The following is a 23,987-nucleotide window of genomic DNA, read 5'->3' as shown; positions in this document are numbered from 1 at the left end:
GAGGAGGCTTAGGCGGTGCCAGCTCCGCTAGCATGCTTCCCCTTCTGTACCTCTGGGCCACTCCTAGACTTCCTTCTGGAGAGATTCTTCCTTCCCTTGTGGTCCCTCTGGTCCTCCCCATAGCCCACCTTTCTTTCCTCTCCCATGTTTCTAGTTGATCCTAGCCCTGTAGACATACAGGCTGGGGACAAGAAGGGGGGCTCTGCTAGCTAGGAGAAGGGAGATTGACATCACGTTTCAGGCCCCAATGAACAGTCTTGCCCCTCCCCCTCTTAATGAGAACCAGCTGTGGTTCCAGAGGCCCAGATGTGGGGATAGAGGGGGAGAGTGAGATGGAGTCAGGACCAAGTAACAGGACTGAGGACAAAGTCAGGGCATATGGGAAGGCAGCACCGGGTGGAAAAAGAGATGTGACCAAGCCTGACAGGAGGCAGAACAGATTGGGGAAGGAGGCAAGATGGATGAGACAGACCCGGGAAGGAAAGAAATGAGACTCGGGAGGAGGAGGAGCATGTGTTAGGGAAGAGGCAGTGAGTAACACTGGACAGATGGGAGGCACGGTGCAGAGAAAATGCTGGAGAAAGGATGAGACGGTCTCGGGAGAGAGTCTGGAGTTCGAGTTTGGAACTGGAAGCTGTGGAGCAGGAAGTGATGAGGCATAGTCCAGACAGAGGCCCTAGGGACCTGGAGGTCACAGCTGCAGCCGCAGAGTTGACCACGAGTGCCCCGGCAGCATGTGTGAGAGCATGCCTGCGTGTGGGTGGGTCTGTAAGTGTGTGTGCACGTGCCTGCCTTGTCAGTCTGTGTGAAGTAGACAGTGCGCTTGCCTGGGCAGGAGGGACATGTGTGTGAGTAGTCCTGTGTGTGTGTCGAGGATGTGTATGTGTCTCTCTGTGTGAGATTTATGGAAAAGTTGCTTTCTCTGTGTATGTGAGTTATAAATTTCTACATTAATATACTAACACGTGTGAAAATGGGTTTCAGAATACATGTGATGAGGGGTGTCTGTATGTAACCTGGTTGGGTCTTAAAGTAAATCTGTGTACAAGTGCATGTGGATCGTGCCTGTCTACATGTGAGCGGCCTGACTGCAAAGATCTGTGTGAGCTAGTCTGTCAGTGTTCTGTGTGTGCCAGGGTGTGCGGAGGCCTGTGTTCTGTGGAAGCCTGTGTGGATTCAGTGTGAGAGTGCCCTGAGGGAGTTTGCAGTGGCCAGAGGTCTGTATTAGGTAAGAAGGGGTTATAGAAATCTGTAGTCTGGAAGGAGGGGCTGCTTTTACACAGGGGATCCACCTGGCCTGCATCCTTCCCCATAAGGCTGTTTCGTCTGAACTTTCATCTCCTACTATTGATTCACCTCTCATTCAGAAAGTGTGTCAGTCATGCACTATGCTCAAATAATTATAGTGCAAAGTGTGATCAGAACCTGGACCTCACTGTGTGTGAGCTTCTCTCGTCAACATCTTCACCAGTCTCTACGCGTGGAGCCAACCACTTCACAGATTTGGCAAATTAATGTTTAAATTGAATTCAAATATTGCTGTTTTTTTAAAAAGTGTGTATGTAGTGGTATATGTGGACATGTGTGTTCAGGCACATGTGCCTTTGTATGTTCTATCACTCTTCCTCTTGTTCTTTTGAGACGGGGTCTCTTACTGGGCCTGGAGCTAGGTCAGTGGCCAGAAAGCCCCACTGATCCTCGTCTCTTCTCCCCAAAAATTCTCAGATTTTTGTGTGTGTGTGGGTTCTGAAATCTGAATTCAGTTTCTCGTGCTTGAGCAATGCTTGTGTCACAAGTACTTTTTTTTTTTTACACTTAGAGCTATCTCTCCAGCCTCCCTGCACCCAGTGAGCGCTTTTTATTGCCCTGTGCATCTGGGACTTGCAAGTGTAAGATAAGGTCACAAACACACCTATCCTCAGGGATTAGAAAGTCATAGAGAAGAGCAAATCCATCAAGATCAGAGGATCCAGGGTCATGGGTTCCCATAGTCATTCATGTATATCATCTGAGTTCACACACCTATAGGCATTTCTCCAAGTGTGTGGGCGGGGAATGGGTGTGTATGTGACCAGAGACCTGCCCTGCCTTGCCCTTTAGGAGACTCCAATCCAGTGCAGAAGCAGACATGTGAACACATCTGGACTGTTCAGTGACTTGTTACATGTGGTAGATGCTCACTAGAGTACAGTATTGCATGGGCAGGGATGGGTTTGTCATAAAAGAATCCACAGAAGATATGAGGTTTAAACTGGATCTTGAAATTTAATAACAGAGGGCCATATGGACACGATTCTTAGGAGGTATCTAAGGAAGAGAAAATGCTACTTGCAAAGCAAGAAAGACTTGAGGAACGTATTGACATAGAGTCTGGGAATGAAAAAGTGCGGTGGGAGAAACTACAGGTAGGGACCGTAAGAGAGACTGGCAGGGCTCAGACTGCAAAGACACTAATGAAAAGTGGACTTTATGATGTGGGTCAGAAATTCTATGCTTAAAACAGGGGTCCTCTGAGCCCTCAGCCACAAGCCTGTGCAAATGTGTGTCTGCATGTCTTTTAGGGTAGAGGAGCAGCAGTTTTCTGCTGCCAAGAATCGGGGATCAGTGAGATCCCTCTACAGACCTGGTTAGGTAAGTGTGTAGCTCTCTCTGATGAGGTAGGGATGGAGCAGAAGAGGGTTCAAGTCTCCCTCCAAGGAGCAGAGAGATCAGAAAAGAGCTGTTGCAGAAATGGAAAGGAGAGATGACAAGGCTTAAGCTTGGGATGGCAACAGTGTAGGAAAGCTAGAGCTGATATATACCTGGGTGACATGGCCAGGTTTTAATAGCAAAGTAAAGACCAAAGAGAGCTCCCAGGTTTCTGGCTTTGAGGCATGGATGGATGGTAGTGCTGTTCACGGGAAAGAAAATAGAGGCGAAAGTGTGGGGAGAGATGCCCAGCCAGACTATGAGGGTGGCAAAAGGAGGCCTAGGACAGTTCTGAAAGACACTGGTTTTGAAGGGCTGGACAGAGAAGAAGAGCTATTGAAGGAGCCTGAGGAATGGACAGGGAAAAGTATGGACGGAAACGGTGGTAAAAACCAGGAGGAGTGGACCTCATGGAGTGGGCAGTGATGCAGAATAATCCAGTAAAAGGAAGATTTGACGGGCTCCGTGGGAGAGGTGTCACAGAGAGTGAAGGAGGTGGAAAGTGACACGGAGGGCACATGAAACAGCCTTACAGGGACTGTCCTTCCCTCCTGCAGCTGCCTCCCATCAGCCTCCGCTCCACCTTGCCACTGATTCGGCTCTTGCTAGTCACCAAAAGACTTCCTTCTCCTTGAACTTCAGTCACTTGTGAAACCCTCAGTTCCTTAGAGGGTTCCCAGAGGCACCTCCCCTCTCTGGTTTTATTTCTCAGTGTCTGACACCTAAGAACATGCTGTTCGACTGGTCATTTCCGCCAGAAATTTACCCATCGCTCTTGATATTTAGTCCCCTATCCCCTGCTTTCAAACAGTCATCAAGCCTTGCCCATTCTACCTCAATCCCTTCCCCACAAACTTACTCATCACTCCCCATTTTTATTGCTGACGCTTCCAAACCAGCATGGAAACAGTGCCATATCGAACCTACTAATCATTTGGCTCTTGAGTTGAATGTCACTGCCTCATAATAGCTCCCTGTGACTCTGTTAAGCCCCTTACGTCCTCTTCTGCTCCCAAGACTTCTCCATAACCCTGTCATATTTGTGGCTCACTGTTCAACTCATAGTTATAAGCTCCATGAAACCAGGACCTGTTTGCCTTGTTTGTAATTGGCACTCATGTCTTATAGATTCGAGAGTGAAGTAGGGCTAAAGGTAGAAGTCTGGAAGAGGAAAGGGTTGACAGTTCAAGCAGGGCTACCACATACTTGGCTATTGAGGCTAGAAAATGGGTATTAGTCCTGGGTGCAAGAAAAATGTATGAAAAGATAGCTAATTTTAAGTTTAGAAATAGAAAAGGGAAGTTTGTAGGCATTCAGACCTGAAAAATAGGAGATGGAAAAATCTGCTTAGAGATGAGGTTTAGGGGTTTGCCAGGGGGCAGGCTGGAGGAGACTCTGGGGAATCCCAAAGTGCAGTGTCCCAAGGAGGGCTGGAAATGGATGAGCTGCTGCTCAAGCCCCTGCTGTTACTGAGCATGTCTGAGATTTGGTGTGGCCCGATTCCCAGTCTCTCGGACCTCTTAATCCTTCCCCCAGTAGTGACCTTTTCCCTCTGCTTTTCTCTTAGGTCAGGGAGCCTGCACTGCAACTAGAGCCCAAGTTGGATCTGATCCAAATCCTGAAATCAAGTTGGGCTAGGAGTCTGGGCTGGAGCTGGAGTTCCAGCTGGACTGCCCCTGCCATGCAGAAGGAGCTGGATGTTGCACTCTCCTGCCCTGGCATGAAGAGCTTCAAGACTCTCCTGCTGCTGCCGCTGCTGATGCTGTTGGGGGCTAGAGTGCCAGGGACTTGGGCTCAAGCAGGAAGCCTGGACCTACAGATAGACGAGGAACAACCAGCAGGCACGCTGATTGGAGACATCAGCGCAGGGCTTCCAGCAGGTACAGCCCCTCCTCCCATGTACTTCATCTCTGCCCAGGAAGGCAGCGGTGTAGGCACAGACCTTGCTATTGATGAGCACAGTGGGGTGGTCCGTACAGCTCGTGTCCTAGACCGTGAGCGGAGAGACCGCTACCGCTTCACTGCTGTCACTCCTGATGGTGCCACCGTAGAAGTGACAGTGCGAGTAGCTGATATCAATGACCATGCGCCAGCTTTCCCTCAGGCTCGGGCTGCCCTGCAGATACCTGAACATACAGCTCTTGGTACACGCTACCCACTAGAGCCTGCTCGTGATGCAGACGCTGGCCGCCTAGGAACCCAAGGCTATGCGTTGTCTGGTGATGGGGCTGGAGAGACCTTCAGACTGGAGACGCGTCCTGGTCCTGATGGAGCTCCAGTGCCGGAACTGGTCGTTGCTGGGGAACTGGACCGGGAGAACCACTCACACTACATGTTGCAGCTAGAGGCGTACGATGGTGGCTCACCCCCCCGGAGAGCCCAGGCCCTGCTGGATGTGACACTGCTGGATATCAATGACCATGCTCCAGCTTTCAATCAAAGCCGATATCATGCTGTGGTATCTGAGAGTCTGGCCCCTGGCAGTCCTGTCCTGCAAGTGTTTGCTTCTGATGCTGACGCTGGTGCCAATGGCGCTGTGATTTATGAGATCAACAGGAGACAGAGTGAAGGTGATGGACCCTTCTCCATTGATTCACACACAGGGCTTCTGAGGTTGGAACGACCCTTGGACTTTGAACAAAGGCGAGTCCATGAACTTGTGGTACAGGCACGTGACGGTGGGGCTCACCCAGAGCTGGGTTCAGCTTTTGTGACCGTGCATGTGCGAGATGCCAATGACAATCAGCCCTCCATGACTGTCATCTTCCTGAGTGCTGATGGCTCCCCCAGAGTGTCTGAGGCTGCCCCCCCTGGACAGCTTGTTGCTCGAATCTCTGTTTCAGATCCAGATGATGGTGACTTTGCTCACGTCAATGTGTCCCTGGAGGGTGGAGAGGGCCATTTTGCCCTGAGTACCCAAGACAGTGTCATTTATCTGGTGTGTGTGGCTCGGAGACTGGATAGGGAAGAGAGGGACATTTATAACTTGCGAGTTACAGCCACGGACTCAGGCTCACCCCCGCTACGGGCCGAAGCTGCCTTCGTGCTACATGTCACCGATGTCAATGACAATGCACCTGCTTTTGACCGCCAGCTCTACCAGCCTGAGCCTCTGCCTGAAGTTGCACTGCCTGGCAGCTTCGTGGTACGGGTGACTGCCCGGGATCCTGACCAAGGCACCAATGGTCAGGTCACCTATAGTCTGGCTCCTGGCAAGCACACTCACTGGTTTTCCATTGATCCCACCTCAGGCATCATTACCACAGCTGCCACACTGGACTATGAGCTAGAACCTCAGCCACAGCTTATTGTGGTGGCCACGGACGGGGGCCTGCCCCCTTTAGTATCCTCTGCCACAGTTAGTGTGGCCTTACAAGACGTGAATGACAATGAGCCCCAGTTCCAGAGGACTTTCTACAACGCCTCCCTGCCTGAAGGTACCCAGCCTGGAACCTGTTTCCTGCAGGTGGGTAGGCCCTGCAGAATGTGGGCAAGAGTAGTTCTGAAGGCCACAGAGGACCCAGAGCAGAAGCCTAGCTTTGCAAGTGTTGACAGTGAACGAAGCCGGAGGGTTTGGTCCTGTTTCTGAACTCAGGCGTCTGTGCAGATGGTGTAATGGGACGTTAAGAGTATGGTGCAAGAGCACTAATCTCGGCAGTTAAGGAAATTACGATGGGATATGGAAGAGAAGAGAATGTGGTGTTAGGAAATGCTCTGCAAAGTCTCAAAGCTGCAGAGGCGGGGCTGTTTCTGCACGCATATGGCTCCTGTATCCCAAGGGAGAGGTCAGCATTTATGGTGCCCTGGATGCTCAGTCCAATGTTAGGCTCTTCTCGAAGAGATCCCCATCCCTTCCCTTGCATGGGAGCCTTGATGAGACAAGAATGAGAAATAGTAAGAGCAATCTAGTAAGATCCTCATATGCAGAAAAAGAAGGCCTTTCGGGGGAGGAGAAAAGAGATGTGGGAAACATGAACCTAAAGATGCAGTCTGAGGCCATATGCAGAAATCTTTAGCCACCATGTGTTAGGACTTTACTTGGAAAACAAAGGAGATCATTGCAGTTTGAGCCAGGAAGAGCACGATTAGACTGTATTTTCTGTTCGTTTTAAAGTAGCTAACTTGCTCTAAGGGTGAAGGGTAGATGGGTCAATGTGTGAGTGATGAATCACGCCCGAGCACTCTAAGTCCAGCAATGTAAATGTGCTCAGAGCAGGGAACAAGAAATTGCTGATCTTAGGCAGGACCCAGTCTAGATAGGAAGATAGACCAATAACTACATGAAGAGCTTTGGAAGCCCAGAGGAGGGACCCAGAAGAACTACTAACGATACTTTGCTTAATGAATACTGTATGTTGTGTGGACACAGACACTTGGTCTACAGAAAGCTATTGAAAAAACACCACAATGTTAGGACTACATTGTTCGGTCTGGCCTCCGTTATACAGATGAAAAAGACTTGTTGGGAGAGAAGACAAAATAGTTAGTGGGCTAGATCGCAGGCTTTGACTTTTTCATAAAAATCATAGGAAGCTCAACATGTCTTTTGGAATGATGGCTTTGGTGGCACCTTGAAGTATAGCTGCAAGAGAGAAGACTGAGGGCAGGGAGGTCTCTTAAGAGACCAGTGCTTGATGTATGGCCAACCCAAGTGTCTTCTCTGGCTGTCTGCTGGCCCAGACTTCTAGGCTAGTGCCTAGCTCTAGCTGATCCCTTGCCTTCTGGCCAGATCCTGGATGCTTGCCTGCCTGCTGCTGTCTGGCTCCCACCACCCACTCTCACATATGTGTGCTCTTTTGGCCAGGACCAATGGGTTATTGCTTCCAAACTTTTCCTCTCCCTGCTACATCAACTTTCCAGGTGGTTTCCTGGAGTTTTTGCTGTTAAAAACAATGAAGGAAAGATAAAAATGCCCACTGGGAGTTCATAACTTTTACAAAGTCTTAACACTTGATTTATTCAATGTACCACCACATATGCCCAGTCACTGTATTAGGGATAAAAGAATATAATAATAAATAAGCCCACATTGAATAAGCATTAATTTGCAAATAAGCATCTTATTGAAATAAGAAAACTTCCATGATGGGGCAATAAGCAGTATGGATTTTTCCTAAAGCACAGGAACTTTTGAGTTGAAACCTAAAGAATAAGAGCGACTTCATGTGGTGACCAGACAGGTGAGAGGCTCCAAGCTAGGTGACACCTACAGAGGAGAGAACCTGACTTGCTTAAGGGGATCCAAGTCATTCAGTGTTGTTGGAGCTTGTGATGTGAGAAGAGAAAATGAGACTATGTGGGAAGGTTGGCCAGGGAAGAACCCACACCACACCTGGGAATTTGTTTCTCATATGTAAAATATTGAAGCTTCGTTTTCAGTACAGAGGTAAAATGATTAAATTCGTCTCTCAAGTGGTTATCAGTATAGGCTAGTGGTTTACAACTGGAGGCAGGTCTACCTTCCAGAGGAGACAGTCAACAATAGTTAGACATTTTGTATTGTTATAAGTGATGAGATGTTCCCATTATCCAGTGAAGTAATGGTCCAGGGTGCTGATAACCATGCTATATAGCATACAGTGGCACCCAGACTTAAAACATAATCTGGCCTAAAATGTGAGAAGTATCAACGTTGAAAACCCTTATTTAGAGTATGGGTTGGAGGGTCAGACACCTATAAGAAATGAATCAGAATAATCCAAGGGAAAATAGCTCAGATGGAGAGACTTAATAGAAGGGTGCTAATGAAGACCTATTGAATCCCTGACTGATTGATATACCAGGCAAGGGAAAGGGAAGAATTAACTCCTGGCTTGAGCGGGTGGATGGAAGAGGCATCAAGTTTGAAAGGATCATGGGTTTAGTATTGGACAGTTAAGATTTCAGATCACAGTGGGACAGCCAGGTGGAGATATTGAACAGGCATCTGGATGTACAAGTTTTCAGCCTAGGGGAATAGTCCCCTAAGCTTGAAGCTTACCAGAGATGTTTCCTGAGGCTGAGAAAGTGAAAGAGGCCTGTCAGGTGGAAAAAAAGGCCAAGGAGAGAGTTTGGGGAACGGGATGAATACAAGCAGCCAGAGTACAGTAAGTGGAGAGGGCCAGCGGCGAGCGTGGACCAACAGGAGGAAAGCAGATTATGATGGTAGCAAGAAATCGGAACAAGGGTCACACACAGGAAGGATGTCAGGATGGGAAGCTATAGTAAGTTCAGAGTCTGGCAGGAATGTTAGAGTTCAGAGGGAAGGGTTTTTGTTCTGTCCTTGAAATGGTGCATCCGATGAGAGCCAGGGGCCAAGGGTAGGTAAGAGGAGGCACGAGCTTCTTACAGCCTGTTTGACAACCTGCTGAAAACAGTCTGCATTTACAGAGAAAGCTCTGAGCAGGGGGTCAGGAAATTCACTTCTGCCTTGGTCATTTCCAGTCAAAGGCCCCTGCGCCTTTTGGGGGTCACTTCCTGATAACTTCCCCCTACCACTGTTTATTGCTTTCTTTCTGCAACAGAGTCAGAGGGCAGAGGTGTTTAACAGCTCCTGAAGGCAGCTGCAGCTGCGCTGCTGCCTATGGGGATAGACTCAAGGGGGAGTCTGTCTCCTGGGATATCCGGGCCCACAGCCACCGTGAAGAGCTGGAGCAAGAGCTGTTTCTAGGGTTCAGCCATGGCAGGGTCTTAATGTCTCTCGGGAGGATAAACAATGGCACAGATCATTTCTGTCAAGGGCCTGGGCAACAATTAGAAATCCTTGGCCAGCTTTCTTTCTGAGCACATTTTCTGGCTGAGAAGGGGAACTCTGCAGCTTCCTCTTGCAGCACATCATGACCCTGAGGTCTCTCTACCCACAAAGAGTACTTTGTCACAGCCTGCAGCAGTCAGCCACCAGCTCACCCACTATGGAGAGCCTAGTGTGCACCCAATGTGTAAAACCAAGCGTGAAAGAAAGTTTTCTTATAAAGCAGGGTGATTGGATGTCCATTCGCCCCATGTACAAATATGCACAGAGCGTGTACTGTGTACCTGGCCCTGTCTTAGGCTAAAGTGCGTGAGCCCCATCCAGAAACCACGGAGCTGACCCTGTAGTGATAAGATTCAACGGAGTAAAGAACACTCTCAGTAAAGATTAGACATACACGCTGGGATTGGTGGCATACTTGAGATCCTAGCACTTAGAAGAGCCTGAGCAGAATAGTGAGATCTCTATCTCAAAACAAAGCAACACTCTCCACACACAAGATTCGACTTAAAATATCAATCTTAGTAACTATTCATCAATTAATTAATTCTCTGATTTAGGTGATGATTAGGAGACTATATGGGTTAGTTGTTTCCTGTAGTCTTCTGGAATTAAAGGTTGCTGCCCTTGGTACTCTGCTTTGTGGGTGACCCTTGTTATATGCAGATTCATTACATAACCCCAGACACATGCAGAGATGGGCCGCCTAATATGTAGGTCTCCAGCTTGCGGTTGAAACAGGTGACATTTCACTTGTCTCATCTCTCATCCTGTCACCAGGTGTCCTTTCTGAGCTCTGTTTTGGTGGCACGTTTTATTGTTTTTGTGCTTTCTGTTAGCTATTTTGTTGTTTAAAACAGTTCCCAAGTAGAACCGTAGAGCTCTGCCTAGTGCAGTAGGAGGCTGTGATGTGCCTTTTAGAATAAATTACATGTATTAGATCAGCTTTGGTCAGACGGGAGTTAGAGTATCTAAGTATACCATGGCTGAATCTTTACTGTATTGTGTCTGTGAAGTCAATGTTAATGAATCAATTCTATATATTAAAGCGCCTTCAAGCACACATCAAAAAAGGTTATATATTGATGGCTGCAGCTGCGCTGCTGCCCACAGGGATTCATGCAGAAGAAAGTCTGTCTCCTCGGATATCTGGGCCCACAGCCACAGTAAAGAGCTGTTTCCAAGGTTCAGCCTTGGCAGGGTCTTATTTGCCATTTAACAAAAAACAATTGTAACCAGAGCCTCCCAGGAACCTAAGTGGTGGGATCTGGCCTGGGGTTGGGTTTTGGTCCGCGCTCTAGTCCTCTGTGTGTGCCATCCAGGGTCTTAGGGGTACCAGCAGTACTTCCTAATCTCCATTTAGCTCTAACTTTTCTGACCAGCAAGAGGGGAATCACTTACCCCAGCCTCTCCCCAGGTGACAGCTACAGATGCTGACAGTGGTCCATTTGGCGTCCTCTCCTATTCCTTGGGTGCTGGGCTTGGAGCTTCTGGATCTCCCCCATTCCACATTGATGCCCACAGTGGTGATGTATGTACCACCCGGACCCTGGATCGTGATCAGGGACCTTCAAGCTTTGACTTCACGGTGACAGCTATTGATGGGGTAAGTAAATGGCCCTTGGCCAGAGATATTGGGGTAGAGTTCTCACCGAGACTAGACAAGGCCTACTGATTGATGATTGCATGTTCCACTAGGGAGGCCTCAAGTCCATAGTATATGTGAAGGTGTTTGTGGCTGACGAGAACGACAACCCACCTCAGTTCTACCCACGGGAGTATGCCGCCAGTCTGAGTGCTCAGAGTACACCAGGCACAGCTGTGCTGAGGGTGCATGCCCATGACCCTGACCAGGGACCCCATGGGCGACTGTCCTACCACATCCTGGCTGGCAATAGTCCCCCACTCTTTGCATTGGACACACATTCAGGTGAGGATCCTCCCATCACCAACACCTGCTGTCAGTCCCCTCTCCCCACCTATACAAATGATATAACACCTCTTTCCAGGACCTTTTCCTATTCTTTCCCTCACCTACTTCTGCTTCTCTTCCTTTTCCAGGGCTGCTGACAGTAGCCTGGCCCTTGGCCAGACGTGCTAATTCTGTGGTGCAGCTGGAGATTGGGGCTCAGGATGGAGGTGGCCTGCAAGCAGAACCCACTGCCCGAGTCAACATCAGCATTGTGCCTGGAACCCCCACACCACCTATATTTGACCAACTACAATATGTTTTTTCGGTGCCAGAGGATGTGGCTCCAGGCACCAGTGTGGGCATAGTCCAGGCACACAACCCAGCAGGTATCAGATATCCCAGTACAGTCTTTCAATACCATCTCAGGGTGACCCTACAGCAGCATAGCACTGGAAGCTCTAACACAAAACAGTATGGCACACGAATGCCAACTTCTTTGCCAACACCTGCCCCTTTCCTAATGCTCTATAAAGCACAAAGGTGGAAACTGTTCTTCTTGGGATCAAGAGGTGACCCCTACCTCTTTCCTGATGTTTCTCTCTTTTTCTCCCTAGGTCGCCTAGGGCCTGTGACCCTCACCCTATCAGGTGGGGACCCCCAGGGGCTCTTCTCCTTAGATTCACCCTCAGGGCTATTAAAAACACTTCGCCCTCTGGACCGGGAGCTTCTGGGACCTGTCCTAGAGCTAGAAATTCAAGCAGGCAGTGGAATCCCCCCAGCTTTTGCTGTGGCTCGGGTTCGTGTGCTGCTGGATGATGTGAATGACAACTCTCCTGCCTTCCCTGCACCTGAAGACACCGTGTTACTGCCACAAAGCACCGCTCCAGGGACTCCCATCTATACCCTGCGTGCTCTAGACCCTGACTCGGGAGCTAACAGTCGGGTCACCTTTAGTCTACTTGCTGGAGGTGATGGAGTGTTCACTGTGGATCCCATCACAGGCCACGTCCGGCTTATGAGACCTCTGGGGCCTCCAGGGGGACCATCACATGAGTTGGAGGTGGAGGCCCGGGATGGAGGCTCCCCACCATGCACCAGCCACTTTCGACTTCGTGTGGTGACACAGGACTTGGGAATCCATGGGTTGGCTCCACGGTTTGACAGCCCTACCTACCGTGTGGACTTACCCTCAGGCACTACCACTGGAATGCAGATCTTGCAAGTACAAGCCCAGGCACCAGATGGGAGTCCTGTCACTTACCATCTTGCAGCAGATGGAGCCAGTAACCCCTTTGGCCTGGAGCCACAGAGTGGGTGGCTATGGGTACGGGCAGCATTGGACCAGGAATTATACACATTGAAGGTGATGGCTGTATCTGGTTCCAAAGCTGAACTGGGGCAACAAACAGGCACAGCCACTGTGAGGGTCAGCATCCTCAACCAAAATGACCACAGTCCCCGTTTGTCTGAAGAGCCCACCTTCCTGGCTGTAGCAGAGAATCAACCTCCAGGGACCAGTGTAGGCCGAGTCTTTGCCACTGACAGAGATTCAGGACCTAATGGACGCTTGACCTACAGCTTTCAACAGCTATCAGAAGACAGTAAGGCCTTCCGCATCCACCCCCAGACCGGTAAGCACTGAGACCTCACAGCCTCATCTCCAGACTGGCAAATACCCAGACAAGATCCCCAGCCCAGAACTGGGCTATAAGCATCAGGATTCAGCCTGGAGTTTGGCCCTGGTACTTGCCTACATTCCCCAGCCACAGCTTATCTGTAGTTCCCAGGCTCTGAATCCTTAAACATCCCATCACACTCTCCATCTTCACTTCCAGGAGAAGTAACCACCCTGCAGACGTTGGACCGAGAGCAGCAGAGCAGCTTCCAACTCCTGGTACTTGTGCAGGATGCGGGGAATCCGCCCCGCAGCGCCACAGGCACAGTGCATGTGGCAGTGCTCGATCTCAATGACAACAGTCCCACCTTCCTGCAGGCTTCGGGGGCTGCTGGTGGGGGCCTCCCTATACAGGTGAGTCAAGTGTCAGGAACACATTCTGAAGAAGTATAAGAGAGTTGGGGAGGGTCTCCCAAATGAGCTGAGTATAGGTAAGAGAGATTGCCTTCTAGAGCAGGTGTAGGACAAAAGGAAACAGTTCCACCTATGAATGAATGAAAGCCGATTCTGGGTTATTTTAATCGTTGAAAGGAGACAACTGTAGGTGACCGTCTTCCCACAGGTGCCAGACCGTGTGCCTCCAGGAACACTGGTAACTACTCTGCAGGCCAAAGATCCAGATGAGGGGGAGAACGGAACCATCCTGTACACCTTAACTGGTATCAGGGCAGAGAGGTGGGACCCTGGGAGTGATCAGGGCTCTCGTGGCCTGCCTTGCATTGGTTGCCAAAACCTCAATCCTTCCTCTTCTTGTCCCCAGGTCCTGGCTCTGAGCTCTTCTCTCTGCATCCTCACACGGGGGAGCTGCACACCGCAGAATCCCTGATTAGAGCAGAGCGGCCCCATTATGTCTTAACTCTCAGTGCTCACGACCAAGGCAGCCCCCCTCGAAGTGCCAGCCTCCAACTGCTGGTGCAGGTAATGCTGCCTTTCTAAAAGCCCCCTGGTCTGGCCATCTGGGTCCCCTCCTGTAGATCCAGCTTCTTGAGATCCTTGGACTCTTTGTCAGTCCAGTCTGACTAACCTTCCCTACTACCCAAGAAGCCAGTACAGATCCTCTTTTACACAGATCCTCCTGATTCAGTTTTCCCTGCCGCTCTGGTGTGCAATAGGTGCTTCCCTCCACCCGCACGGTGGAGTCACCGGATTTCACAGAACCTGACCCAGCGGCAACGGTGCCTGTAGTCCTGACGGTGACAGCAGCTGAAGGACTTCGACCTGGATCCCTGTTGGGTTCGGTGGCTCCACAGGAACCAACCAGTGTGGGCGCACTCACCTACACTCTGGTGAGTGGCGCCGACCCCGAGGGCACCTTCGCCCTAGACTCGGCCTCAGGTCGCCTGTATCTGGCGCGTTCCTTGGATTTCGAGGCCGGGCCAGCCTGGCGCGCGCTCACGGTGCGCGCCGAGGGGCCGGGAGGCGCAGGCGCGCGGCTGTTGAGAGTGCAAGTGCGCGTGCAGGACGAGAACGAGCACGCTCCCACTTTCGCGCGAGACCCCCTGGCACTGGCGCTACCCGAGAACCCCGAGCCCGGCGCCACGCTATACACTTTCCGTGCATCGGACGCGGATGGCCCAGGTCCCAACAGCGACGTGCGATACCGCCTGCTGCGGCAGGAACCCCCGGTGCCTGCCCTGCGCTTGGACGCGCGCACTGGAGCGCTCAGCGCTCCGCGCGGCCTGGATCGCGAGACCACACCCGCGCTGCTGCTGCTCGTGGAAGCCACCGACCGGCCAACCAATGCCAGCCGTCGCCGGGCAGCGCGCGTTTCGGCGCGCGTCTTTGTCACGGATGAAAACGACAACGCCCCGGTCTTCGTTTCCCCGTCACGGGTGCGCCTCCCGGAGGATCAGCCGCCCGGGCCCGCGGCGCTGCACGTGGTAGCTCGGGATCCAGACCTGGGGGAGGCTGCCCGCGTGTCCTATCGCCTTGCGGCTGGAGGGGATGGCCACTTCCGGCTACACGCTACCACTGGTGAGAGTTGGGCCCCGGATGGGAGGTATGGAGGGTGGTGAAGTACAAAGAATGCTAAAAATTGGCTACCGACCACCTTACTGTGGCCTAGGAGCGCTGTCCGTGGTGCGGCCTCTGGACCGTGAACAGAGAGCTGAGCACGTACTGACAGTAGTGGCCTTGGACCATGGTTCCCCGCCACGTTCATCCACTCAACTCCTGACTGTCAGTGTTGTTGACATCAACGACGAGGCGCCCGCTTTCCCTCAACAAGAATACAGCGTCCTTCTTCGTGAGAACAGTCCACCTGGCACATCTCTGCTTACTCTGAAAGCAACTGACCCCGACCTTGGTAATTGTGGGAATAAATTGTAGGAGGGACCGAGTTGGGAGTGAATTGATAAAGGGATGGAGCAGGGAAATAAAAGATACACTTACCAGCCGGGCGGTGGTGGCGCACGCCTTTAATCCCAGCACTTGGGAGGCAGAGGCCAGCCTGGTCTACAAGAGCTAGTTCCAGGACAGGCTCTAAAAAAGCTGCAGAGAAACCCTGTCTCGAAAAACCAAAAAAAAAAAAAAAAAAAAAAAAAAAAAAGATACACTTACCATCTGCTCATCCTCCATGCTGCATCTCCTTAGGGGCCAATGGGCAAGTGACTTATGGGGGTGTCTCTGGCGAGAGCTTTTCTCTGGACCCAAACACTGGAGTTCTCACGACTCTGAGGGCCCTGGATCGGGAGGAACAGGAGGAGATCAACTTGACAGGTATACTGATTAACTTTGCAGTGCTTACTGTCACCACCAAGCCTTTTACGCCTCCTTTGGTCATACTTCAGCCACTTAATAGAGGAGAGTATTGCCATTAGCAGAGAGGTTAGGTGACTTGCTCAAGCTAACAGGTTGGAAGTGGCTGTGCTGAGAGTTGAGTTCAGGCTTTGATACCTAATTGCTGTTTCTGTCACATCACCACTAACTGACGCTAGTTGCATATAAACAGCATGGGACATAGAAAGGAAAGGGGAGTTTTCTGACATAGGTCATGTATGCCCATGTGTGTGCCCACATGTGTGCACATGTGTTGCTGTGAGATAGACATTTTCTGCTTTATATGTGGACCTGGTGAACGTGTGTGTGGGTTTCTCCATAGCATGAGGTAGGGCAAACCTTGTTGATTTTGTTTCTCCACAGTATATGCCCGGGACAGAGGCTTGCCACCCCTGTTAACTCATGCCATAGTTCGAGTGACTGTGGAAGATGAGAATGACCATACTCCAACCTTTGGGAACACCCACCTCTCCCTGGAAGTGCCTGAAGGCCAGGACCCCCAAACCCTTACCACCCTACGTGCCTCTGATCCAGACAGGGGGCTCAATGGACAGCTTCAGTACCGCATCCTGGGTGAGAGGCGTCCAGTGCCACAAGACCAGCACCTACTTGCTCGGTTCTTGGTGCCTTGGCCCTTGTCAGTTTGTGCCAATGCTTCAGTGTCTCTTTTCCCTTCTTGTGTCTTCTGTTTCTTTCCTGATGCTCTGTGTATTTAAGTTACCTCTAGAGCATCTCCAGTTCTTTATCTTTCTCTACACCCGTTTCCTTTATCTATTTCTTTTCTTGTTGCTCCACACAAAGTCAGTTTTTCTCAAACTGTTTCTGTCTCAGGGGCTCTTAAAATGTTGTTCTGTGTGATAGGATCTTCAACTATGTTGCCCAGGCTAGTCTTGTATTCATGACTGTCCAATTTCAGGCTTCAGAGCAGTTGGGATTATACTAGGAAGCCAGCTACACTGTTTAGTTTTCAGAACCCCAAAGGGTTCATAGGTAGCATGTTTAAAACCAGTATTTGCTGTGTTTCATATTAAAACACAAAAGAATTAGATATCATAGAAGAATGCACAATTAAGGATATTGTTTGCTATTTCTGCATAGGCATAAGAAAATGTTAGGATTTCAAACAGTATTGAGTTTGCAGTAATTTTAAATGTAACTAAAGGTCACCAGGACAAACTGAATCTTTGAAAATACATCTTTTTTTTAACCTAGAATATTCTGGAAAATACAATACACAAATGCATGTTCTATTGATCAAAAAATAATGTCATGCAGCATCCCGCAAACCCCACTTTACATTTGTGAGATAATGAGAATGAAAAGACATAAAATGTTTTAGGAAAGTACTTTGATTTTCTCGAAAGAGTCTCTGGAGACTCAGGAGTCCAGGACCACACTCTGTTCTTTATAGTGTTTTTCAATTTGTTTTTGTGGTTTATCAAGACAGGGTTTCTTTGTAGCTTTGGAGCCTGTCCTGGAACTAGCTCTTGTAGACCAGGCTGGCCTCAAACTCACAGAGATCTGCCTGCCTCTGCTTCCCAAGTTCTGGGCTTAAAGGCGTGCGCCACTACCAGCAGGCTATAGTGTTTTTCTTTGCCCTCGGTTTCTTTGCCTTTCTCCCAGCTCCCTTCTACTGCTTGTATTCCTGTTACCTAGAAGTTGCCTCTACTCATGGGGCTAACATGTGCGCGTTTGTATGTGCATCTTATCTGCAGATGGCGACCCTTCAGGAGCCTTTGCCCTAGATCTCACTTCTGGGGAGTTTGGAACCATGAGGCCACTAGACCGGGAGGTAGAACCCACATTCCAGCTGCAGATAGAGGCCAGGGATGGAGGCCAGCCAGCCCTCAGTGCCACCTTGCTTGTGACAGTGACAGTGCTGGATGCCAACGACCATGCCCCAGCCTTTCCTGTGCCTGCTTATTCTGTGGAGGTACCTGAGGATGCACCTGCAGGGACCCTACTGCTGCAGCTACAGGCTCACGACCCAGATGATGGAGATAATGGCCGTGTGATGTACTACCTGGGTGCAGGTACAGCAGGGGCCTTCCTGCTGGAGCCCACCTCTGGAGAGCTGCATACAGCTACTGCCTTGGACAGAGAACACTGTGCCAGCTATGCCTTTTCTGTGACCGCAGTGGATGGTGCAGCTGCTGGGCCCCTGAGCACCACAGTACCAATCACCGTCACGGTGCGTGATGTCAATGATCACGCACCTACTTTCCCCACTAGTCCTCTGCGCCTCCGCCTACCCCGCCCAGGTCCTAGCCTCAGTACACCAACCCTGGCTCTGGCCACACTTCGAGCTGAAGATCGTGATGCTGGTGCCAATGCCTCCATTCTATACCGGCTGGCAGGCACACCACCACCTGGCACCACTGTGGACTCTTACACAGGTGAAATCCGTGTGGCTCGTTCCCCTGTAGCTCTGGGACCTCGGGATCGTGTCCTCTTCATCGTGGCTACTGACCTTGGCCGACCAGCTCGCTCTGCCACTGGTGTGGTCATTGTTGGAATACAGGGAGAGTCTGAGCATGGACCCCGCTTTCCCCGAGCTAGTAATGAGGCTGTACTCCGTGAAAATGCACCCCCAGGTGGGTCCCCAGTTATATGTCCCAGATTTGAACCCCTGGAAGGACTGGGGTTAGTCACTGACATGTAGTGACCACAGTCCAACGAATACCATGCTTCTTGTTTTCCCTACAGGAACTCCTGTCATCTCCCTGAAGGCTGTCCATTCAGGGGGCTCAAATGGACCAATAACTTATAGCATTCTCAGTGGGAATGAGAAAGGGATATTCTCCATTCAGCCGAGCACGGGTAAGGAGCGGGAAGTCTTACAGGAGGAAGGCTCCTGGAGAAGTAGGCTCTTTGGGCCAGAAGAGGTTTTGGTGGGAGGAGGAGTTGCCCTTAGAGAGGGAGGCTCCAGAGCAAGGAAAGGTACTCTGGCTGACGCAGCCTATCTCCCATAGGAGCCATCACCGTCCACTCAGCAGACGGGCTTGACTTTGAGACAAGCCCACGGCTACGACTGGTGCTCCAAGCAGAGAGTGGAGGAGCCTTTGCTTTTTCGGTGCTGACCCTGACTCTTCAAGATGCCAATGACAATGCTCCCCGTTTCCTGCGGCCACACTATGTGGCTTTCCTGCCGGAGTCCCGACCCTTGGAGGGTCCCCTGCTGCAGGTGTGGGGTGTGATGGGCAGATAAGGGACAGGCTGGCCAGACTTGTTTATGGTCCAGCCAATGTCAGCAATCTCTTACACTTACTAGGTGGAAGCAGATGACCTAGATCAAGGTTCTGGAGGACAGATTTCCTACAGCCTGGCTGCATCCCAGCCAGCACGGGGCTTATTCCATGTAGACCCAGCCACAGGCACTATCACTACCACGGCTATCCTGGACCGGGAAATCTGGGCTGAAACACGGTGAGACCTGGCACCTGTATGGATTGAGTCTGTGTGGATTCAAGCCCTGTCTTGCATTTCCCTCACTTTCTAGGCCATACCCCCTTGCCCTTCCCAGGGTTCATTCCTATCTCTAGGCCTTGCTCCCTGACTATGCTCTGTATTTAGGCTGGTAGTGATGGCCACAGACAGAGGAAGCCCAGCCCTGGTGGGCTCAGCTACCTTGACAGTGATGGTCATCGATACCAATGACAACCGCCCCACCATCCCCCAGCCCTGGGAGCTCCGAGTGTCAGAAGGTGAGGGTCAAGTAAAACAAGAGGTGTCAAGGGCTCTCACAGTGAGAAGAACTCTGCAAGAACTCCACAGTCACCATTTCCTCATGTTTTGCAGATGCACTGTTGGGTTCAGAGATCGCACAGGTAACTGGGAATGATGTGGACTCTGGACCAGTCCTATGGTACGTGCTGAGCCCATCTGGGCCTCGGGATCCCTTCAGCATCGGCCGCTATGGAGGACGTGTCTCCCTCACGGGCCCCCTGGACTTTGAGCAAAGTGACCACTACCACCTACAGCTGCTGGCACACGATGGACCTCATGAGGGCCGTGCCAACCTCACAGTGCTTGTGGAGGATGTCAATGACAACGCACCTACCTTCTCCCAGAGCCTCTACCAGGTACCAACTCTTTCTGGATGTCCCCATACCTGGGCCTGGAACTGTTCCTATTGGAGCACCATAAAAGAGGTAGAAGTGGCTGACTGGGCTGGGTGTCAGGGTTGATGTGGTAGTGTGTGGGGAGTGTCTTGTTTAACGCCAGCTTTTCAAGTCCTGTGGACTGCATCCAAGTCCTGCATTCTGTGGTGAGAAGGGAAAGGGTGGGCAGTTCTTATTCCGATGCTAGGGAGTGTGGTTCTAATCTGGACACCAAGTACAGTTTATGGGGTCAGCCTCCAGCTCACAGGCTAAGGGGGAAAGCAGGGCATCTGGGAAGCTTGGACTCGAATACTTTCTGTTACTCCTCAGGTGATGATGTTGGAGCACACCCCGCCAGGCAGTGCCATTCTCTCCGTCTCTGCCACTGACAGAGACTCTGGTGCCAATGGTCACATTTCCTATCATCTGGCTTCCCCTGATGAGGGCTTCCATGTTGACCCCAACAATGGTATGTCTTCTCCAGAATCTGATCCCTTTATCATTGACCCTATTGGGTTGTTGGGCACTCAGTCCTAAAATTTGCTACTTCGTCATATCTTGACTCTTGGATCTCTGACCCAGAGCAGACATCCCCTGCCCCCTATCTTTACTAAAAGTACCTCCTGATTGTATGTCTGGAAGCTGTCTCCTGAGCTTTGAAAACCTGAAGACACTGCACACTGTCCCAGAACATGGGCTGTTCCTAGGAGGCTGACTCCCAAAGCCATGCCCAGACTGTGGAGATGTCCTTGTTGACACAGTGACGTCACTGAATGCCTGTTTCTTTCCCTACCCTTCTCATCCCAGGAACTCTGTTCACGACAGTAGGAGCAGTGGCCTTGGGCCAGGAGGGGCCAGGAATGGTGGATGTGGTGCTGGAAGCACGAGACCATGGGACTCCAGGCCGGGCAGCACGGGCCACCGTGCACGTGCAGCTGCTGGACCAGAACGATCATGACCCCAGCTTTACGCTGCCACACTACCGTGTTGCCGTGTCTGAAGATTTGCCTCCTGGTTCTACCCTGCTCACCCTGGAGGCCACAGATGCTGATGGGAGCCGCACCCACGCCACTGTGGACTACAGCATCATCAGTGGGAATCGGGGCCGAGTCTTCCAGCTGGAACCCCGACTGGCTGAGTCGGGGGAGGGTGTCGGGCCAGGTCCCCAGGCATTGGGCTGCCTAGTGTTGCTTGAGCCTCTAGACTTTGAAAGCCTGACCCAGTACAATCTGACTGTGGCTGCAGCTGATCGCGGACAGCCATCCCGCAGTTCAACTGTGCCAGTGACTGTCACTGTACTGGATGTCAATGACAACCCACCTGTCTTTACCCGAGCGTCCTACCGTGTGACAGTACCCGAGGACATGCCTGTTGGAGCTGAGTTATTGCATGTGGAGGCCTCTGATGCTGACCCTGGACCTCATGGCCTTGTGCGTTTCACCCTCAGCTCAGGTGATCCTTTGGGGCTCTTTGAGCTGGATGAGAACTCAGGTGCTTTGCGACTGGCCCGCCCTTTGGACTGTGAAACCCAGGCTCGACACCAGCTCGTGGTGCAGGCAGCTGATCCTGCTGGGACACACTTTGCTTTGGTACCCGTAACAGTTGAGGTCCAGGATGTGAATGACCATGGTCCAGCCTTCCCATTGAGCTTGCTCAGTACTAGCCTTGCTGAGAACCAGCCTCCGGGCACCCTTGTGACCACACTACATGCAATTGATGGGGATGCTGGGACTTTCGGTAGACTTCAGTACAGCCTATTACAGGCAGTGCCAGGGCCTGAGGGTCGTGAGGCATTTTCACTGAACAGCTCAACAGGGGAATTGCGGGCACGGGTGCCCTTTGACTATGAGCACACAGGAAGCTTCCGTCTGCTAGTGGGTGCTGTTGATGCTGGGAATCTCTCAGCCTCTGTCACTGTGTCAGTGCTGGTTACTGGAGAAGATGAATATGACCCTGTATTCCTGGCTCCAGCTTTCCACTTCCAAGTGCCAGAAGGTGCCCAGCGTGGCCATAGCCTGGGCCATGTGCAGGCCACAGATGAGGATGGGGGTGCTGATGGCCTGGTGCTCTATTCGCTGGCTACCTCTTCCCCTTATTTTGGTATCAACCAGACGACAGGTGCTTTGTACCTGCGAGTGGACAGTCGGGCACCAGGAAGTGGAACCACCACCTCTGGGGGTGGGGGCCGGACCCGACGTGAAGCACCTCGGGAGTTAAGGCTGGAGGTAGTAGCAAGAGGGCCTCTGCCTGGATCCCGGAGTGCCACAGTACCTGTGACTGTGGATATTACCCACACTGCTCTGGGCCTGGCACCTGATCTCAACTTGCTATTGGTAGGTGCTGTGGCAGCCTCTCTGGGAGTTGTGGTGGTGCTTGCTCTGGCAGCTCTGGTTTTGGGACTTGTTCGAGCACGGAACCGCAAGGCTGAGGCAGCCCCTGGCCCAATGTCACAAGCAGCACCCATAGCCAGTAGCTCTTTACAGAAGTTGGGCCGGGAACCCCCGAGTCCACCACCCTCTGAACACCTCTATCATCAGACTCTCCCTAGCTATGGTGGGCCAGGAGCTGGAGGACCCTACCCTCGTGGTGGATCCCTGGACCCTTCACATTCGAGTGGCCGAGGCTCAGCGGAGGCGGCGGAGGATGATGAGATCCGCATGATCAATGAGTTTCCCCGTGTGGCCAGCGTTGCCTCCTCCCTGGCTGCCCGGGGCCCTGACTCAGGCATCCAGCAGGATGCAGATGGACTAAGTGACACGTCCTGCGAGCCTCCCGCCCCTGACACCTGGTACAAGGGCCGAAAGACGGGGCTGCTGCTGCCAGGTGCCGGAGCCACTCTGTACCGAGAGGAGGGGCCTCCAGCCACGGCCACGGCCTTCCTGGGGGGCTGTGGCCTGAGCCCTGCGCCCACTGGGGACTATGGCTTCCCAGCAGATGGAAAGCCATGCGTAGCTGGTGCACTGACAGCCATCGTGGCTGGTGAGGAAGAGCTCCGTGGCAGCTATAACTGGGACTACCTGTTGAGCTGGTGCCCTCAGTTCCAGCCTCTGGCCAGTGTCTTCACAGAGATAGCTCGGCTCAAGGATGAAGCTCGGCCATGTCCTCCTGCTCCCCGTATTGACCCACCACCCCTCATCACTGCTGTAGCCCACCCAGGAGCCAAGTCTGTTCCCCCGAAACCTGCAAACACAGCTGCAGCCCGGGCCATCTTCCCACCAGCCTCTCACCGTTCCCCCATTAGCCATGAAGGCTCCCTGTCCTCAGCCGCCATGTCTCCCAGCTTCTCACCCTCACTGTCTCCTTTGGCTGCTCGCTCCCCTGTTGTCTCTCCATTCGGGGTAGCCCAGGGCCCCTCGGCTTCAGCACTCAGCACAGAGTCTGGTCTGGAGCCGCCAGATGACACAGAGCTGCGCATCTAGCTGTGGCCCTAACCGGGCCCCGACCTGGGATACGTACAGTGTCCCCAAAGCAGGCCCCATTCTCAGCCTGCCCTGGGCAGCCTTGGACCATGACTGGCCATAGGGAGGCCACCACCAGTCCCCAGCTATCCACCCCAAACTCTTACAGTTGGGACAGGTCCCACATTTCACCCCAGTCTCCTCAGCGTTAGGACCACAGAGGGTCTGCTGGTCATTGACCTGTGACCAGATCCAGCGTGGGGAGACATAAGAACGAGGCAACAGCCTTGGGTTCTCTTCAGCCAATACTTTCTATCCTGCACCAGCACCCTGCAGTGGAGCTGAGACTTTATTTATTGGGGGGTAGAGGGATGGGGAAGGTCTGTCCAACCTGTTAGGGCCCGGCTTCTTTGGGTTCCTCTGACACCCCTGCCCCTGCCCAGAACAAGTGCCAATTCTCACTCTGGAGCCTTAATAAACTGCAGTTTGTATCCAGCCTCCGGCTCTGTTCTGTCAGGGTAACTAGAAGTCGCCTGGAACAGTACTGTGGACACCTGGCAGACGTAGAGGGGTGGAAGACACCAGGACGTCTGGAGTAGGGCAGGCACTGTGAGCTCAGGAGCCTAGTCCTGGTCTCTCCAAAGTTTTCGCTCTAACATGGGCAAGAACTCAGATGTAGTGATCTCCTGAAGAGACTGAATAAAGA

The 23,987-nt window shown here is 51.9% G+C and overlaps 1 protein-coding gene across 1 annotated transcript in view; it reads left to right on the top strand.

The window, feature by feature from the left end:
• The window catches only part of Dchs1 (dachsous cadherin-related 1), a 32,389-nt gene extending 8,613 nt beyond the window's left edge, over window positions 1-23,776 (top strand). The window contains exons 2-21 of the mRNA XM_038335016.1: window positions 4,256-6,154; window positions 10,836-11,024; window positions 11,117-11,348; window positions 11,480-11,716; window positions 11,945-12,961; window positions 13,166-13,359; window positions 13,568-13,664; window positions 13,766-13,923; window positions 14,118-14,979; window positions 15,071-15,310; window positions 15,598-15,723; window positions 16,147-16,356; window positions 17,499-18,377; window positions 18,490-18,603; window positions 18,756-18,967; window positions 19,055-19,209; window positions 19,357-19,487; window positions 19,582-19,865; window positions 20,214-20,352; window positions 20,691-23,776. Of these exons, the coding sequence (XP_038190944.1) occupies window positions 4,370-6,154; window positions 10,836-11,024; window positions 11,117-11,348; window positions 11,480-11,716; window positions 11,945-12,961; window positions 13,166-13,359; window positions 13,568-13,664; window positions 13,766-13,923; window positions 14,118-14,979; window positions 15,071-15,310; window positions 15,598-15,723; window positions 16,147-16,356; window positions 17,499-18,377; window positions 18,490-18,603; window positions 18,756-18,967; window positions 19,055-19,209; window positions 19,357-19,487; window positions 19,582-19,865; window positions 20,214-20,352; window positions 20,691-23,302 (9,873 nt within the window). The 5' untranslated portion in view covers window positions 4,256-4,369 and the 3' untranslated portion in view covers window positions 23,303-23,776. The remainder of the gene's footprint in view (window positions 1-4,255; window positions 6,155-10,835; window positions 11,025-11,116; window positions 11,349-11,479; window positions 11,717-11,944; window positions 12,962-13,165; window positions 13,360-13,567; window positions 13,665-13,765; window positions 13,924-14,117; window positions 14,980-15,070; window positions 15,311-15,597; window positions 15,724-16,146; window positions 16,357-17,498; window positions 18,378-18,489; window positions 18,604-18,755; window positions 18,968-19,054; window positions 19,210-19,356; window positions 19,488-19,581; window positions 19,866-20,213; window positions 20,353-20,690) is intronic.
• The last annotated feature ends 211 nt before the right edge of the window (window positions 23,777-23,987 follow it).

Source organism: Arvicola amphibius, chromosome 1, assembly GCF_903992535.2.
Source record: "Arvicola amphibius chromosome 1, mArvAmp1.2, whole genome shotgun sequence".
Taxonomy (NCBI): Eukaryota; Metazoa; Chordata; class Mammalia; order Rodentia; family Cricetidae; genus Arvicola; species Arvicola amphibius.
Note: the sequence above shows the minus strand (reverse complement) of the source record. Positions and strands in the feature narration are given on the sequence as shown.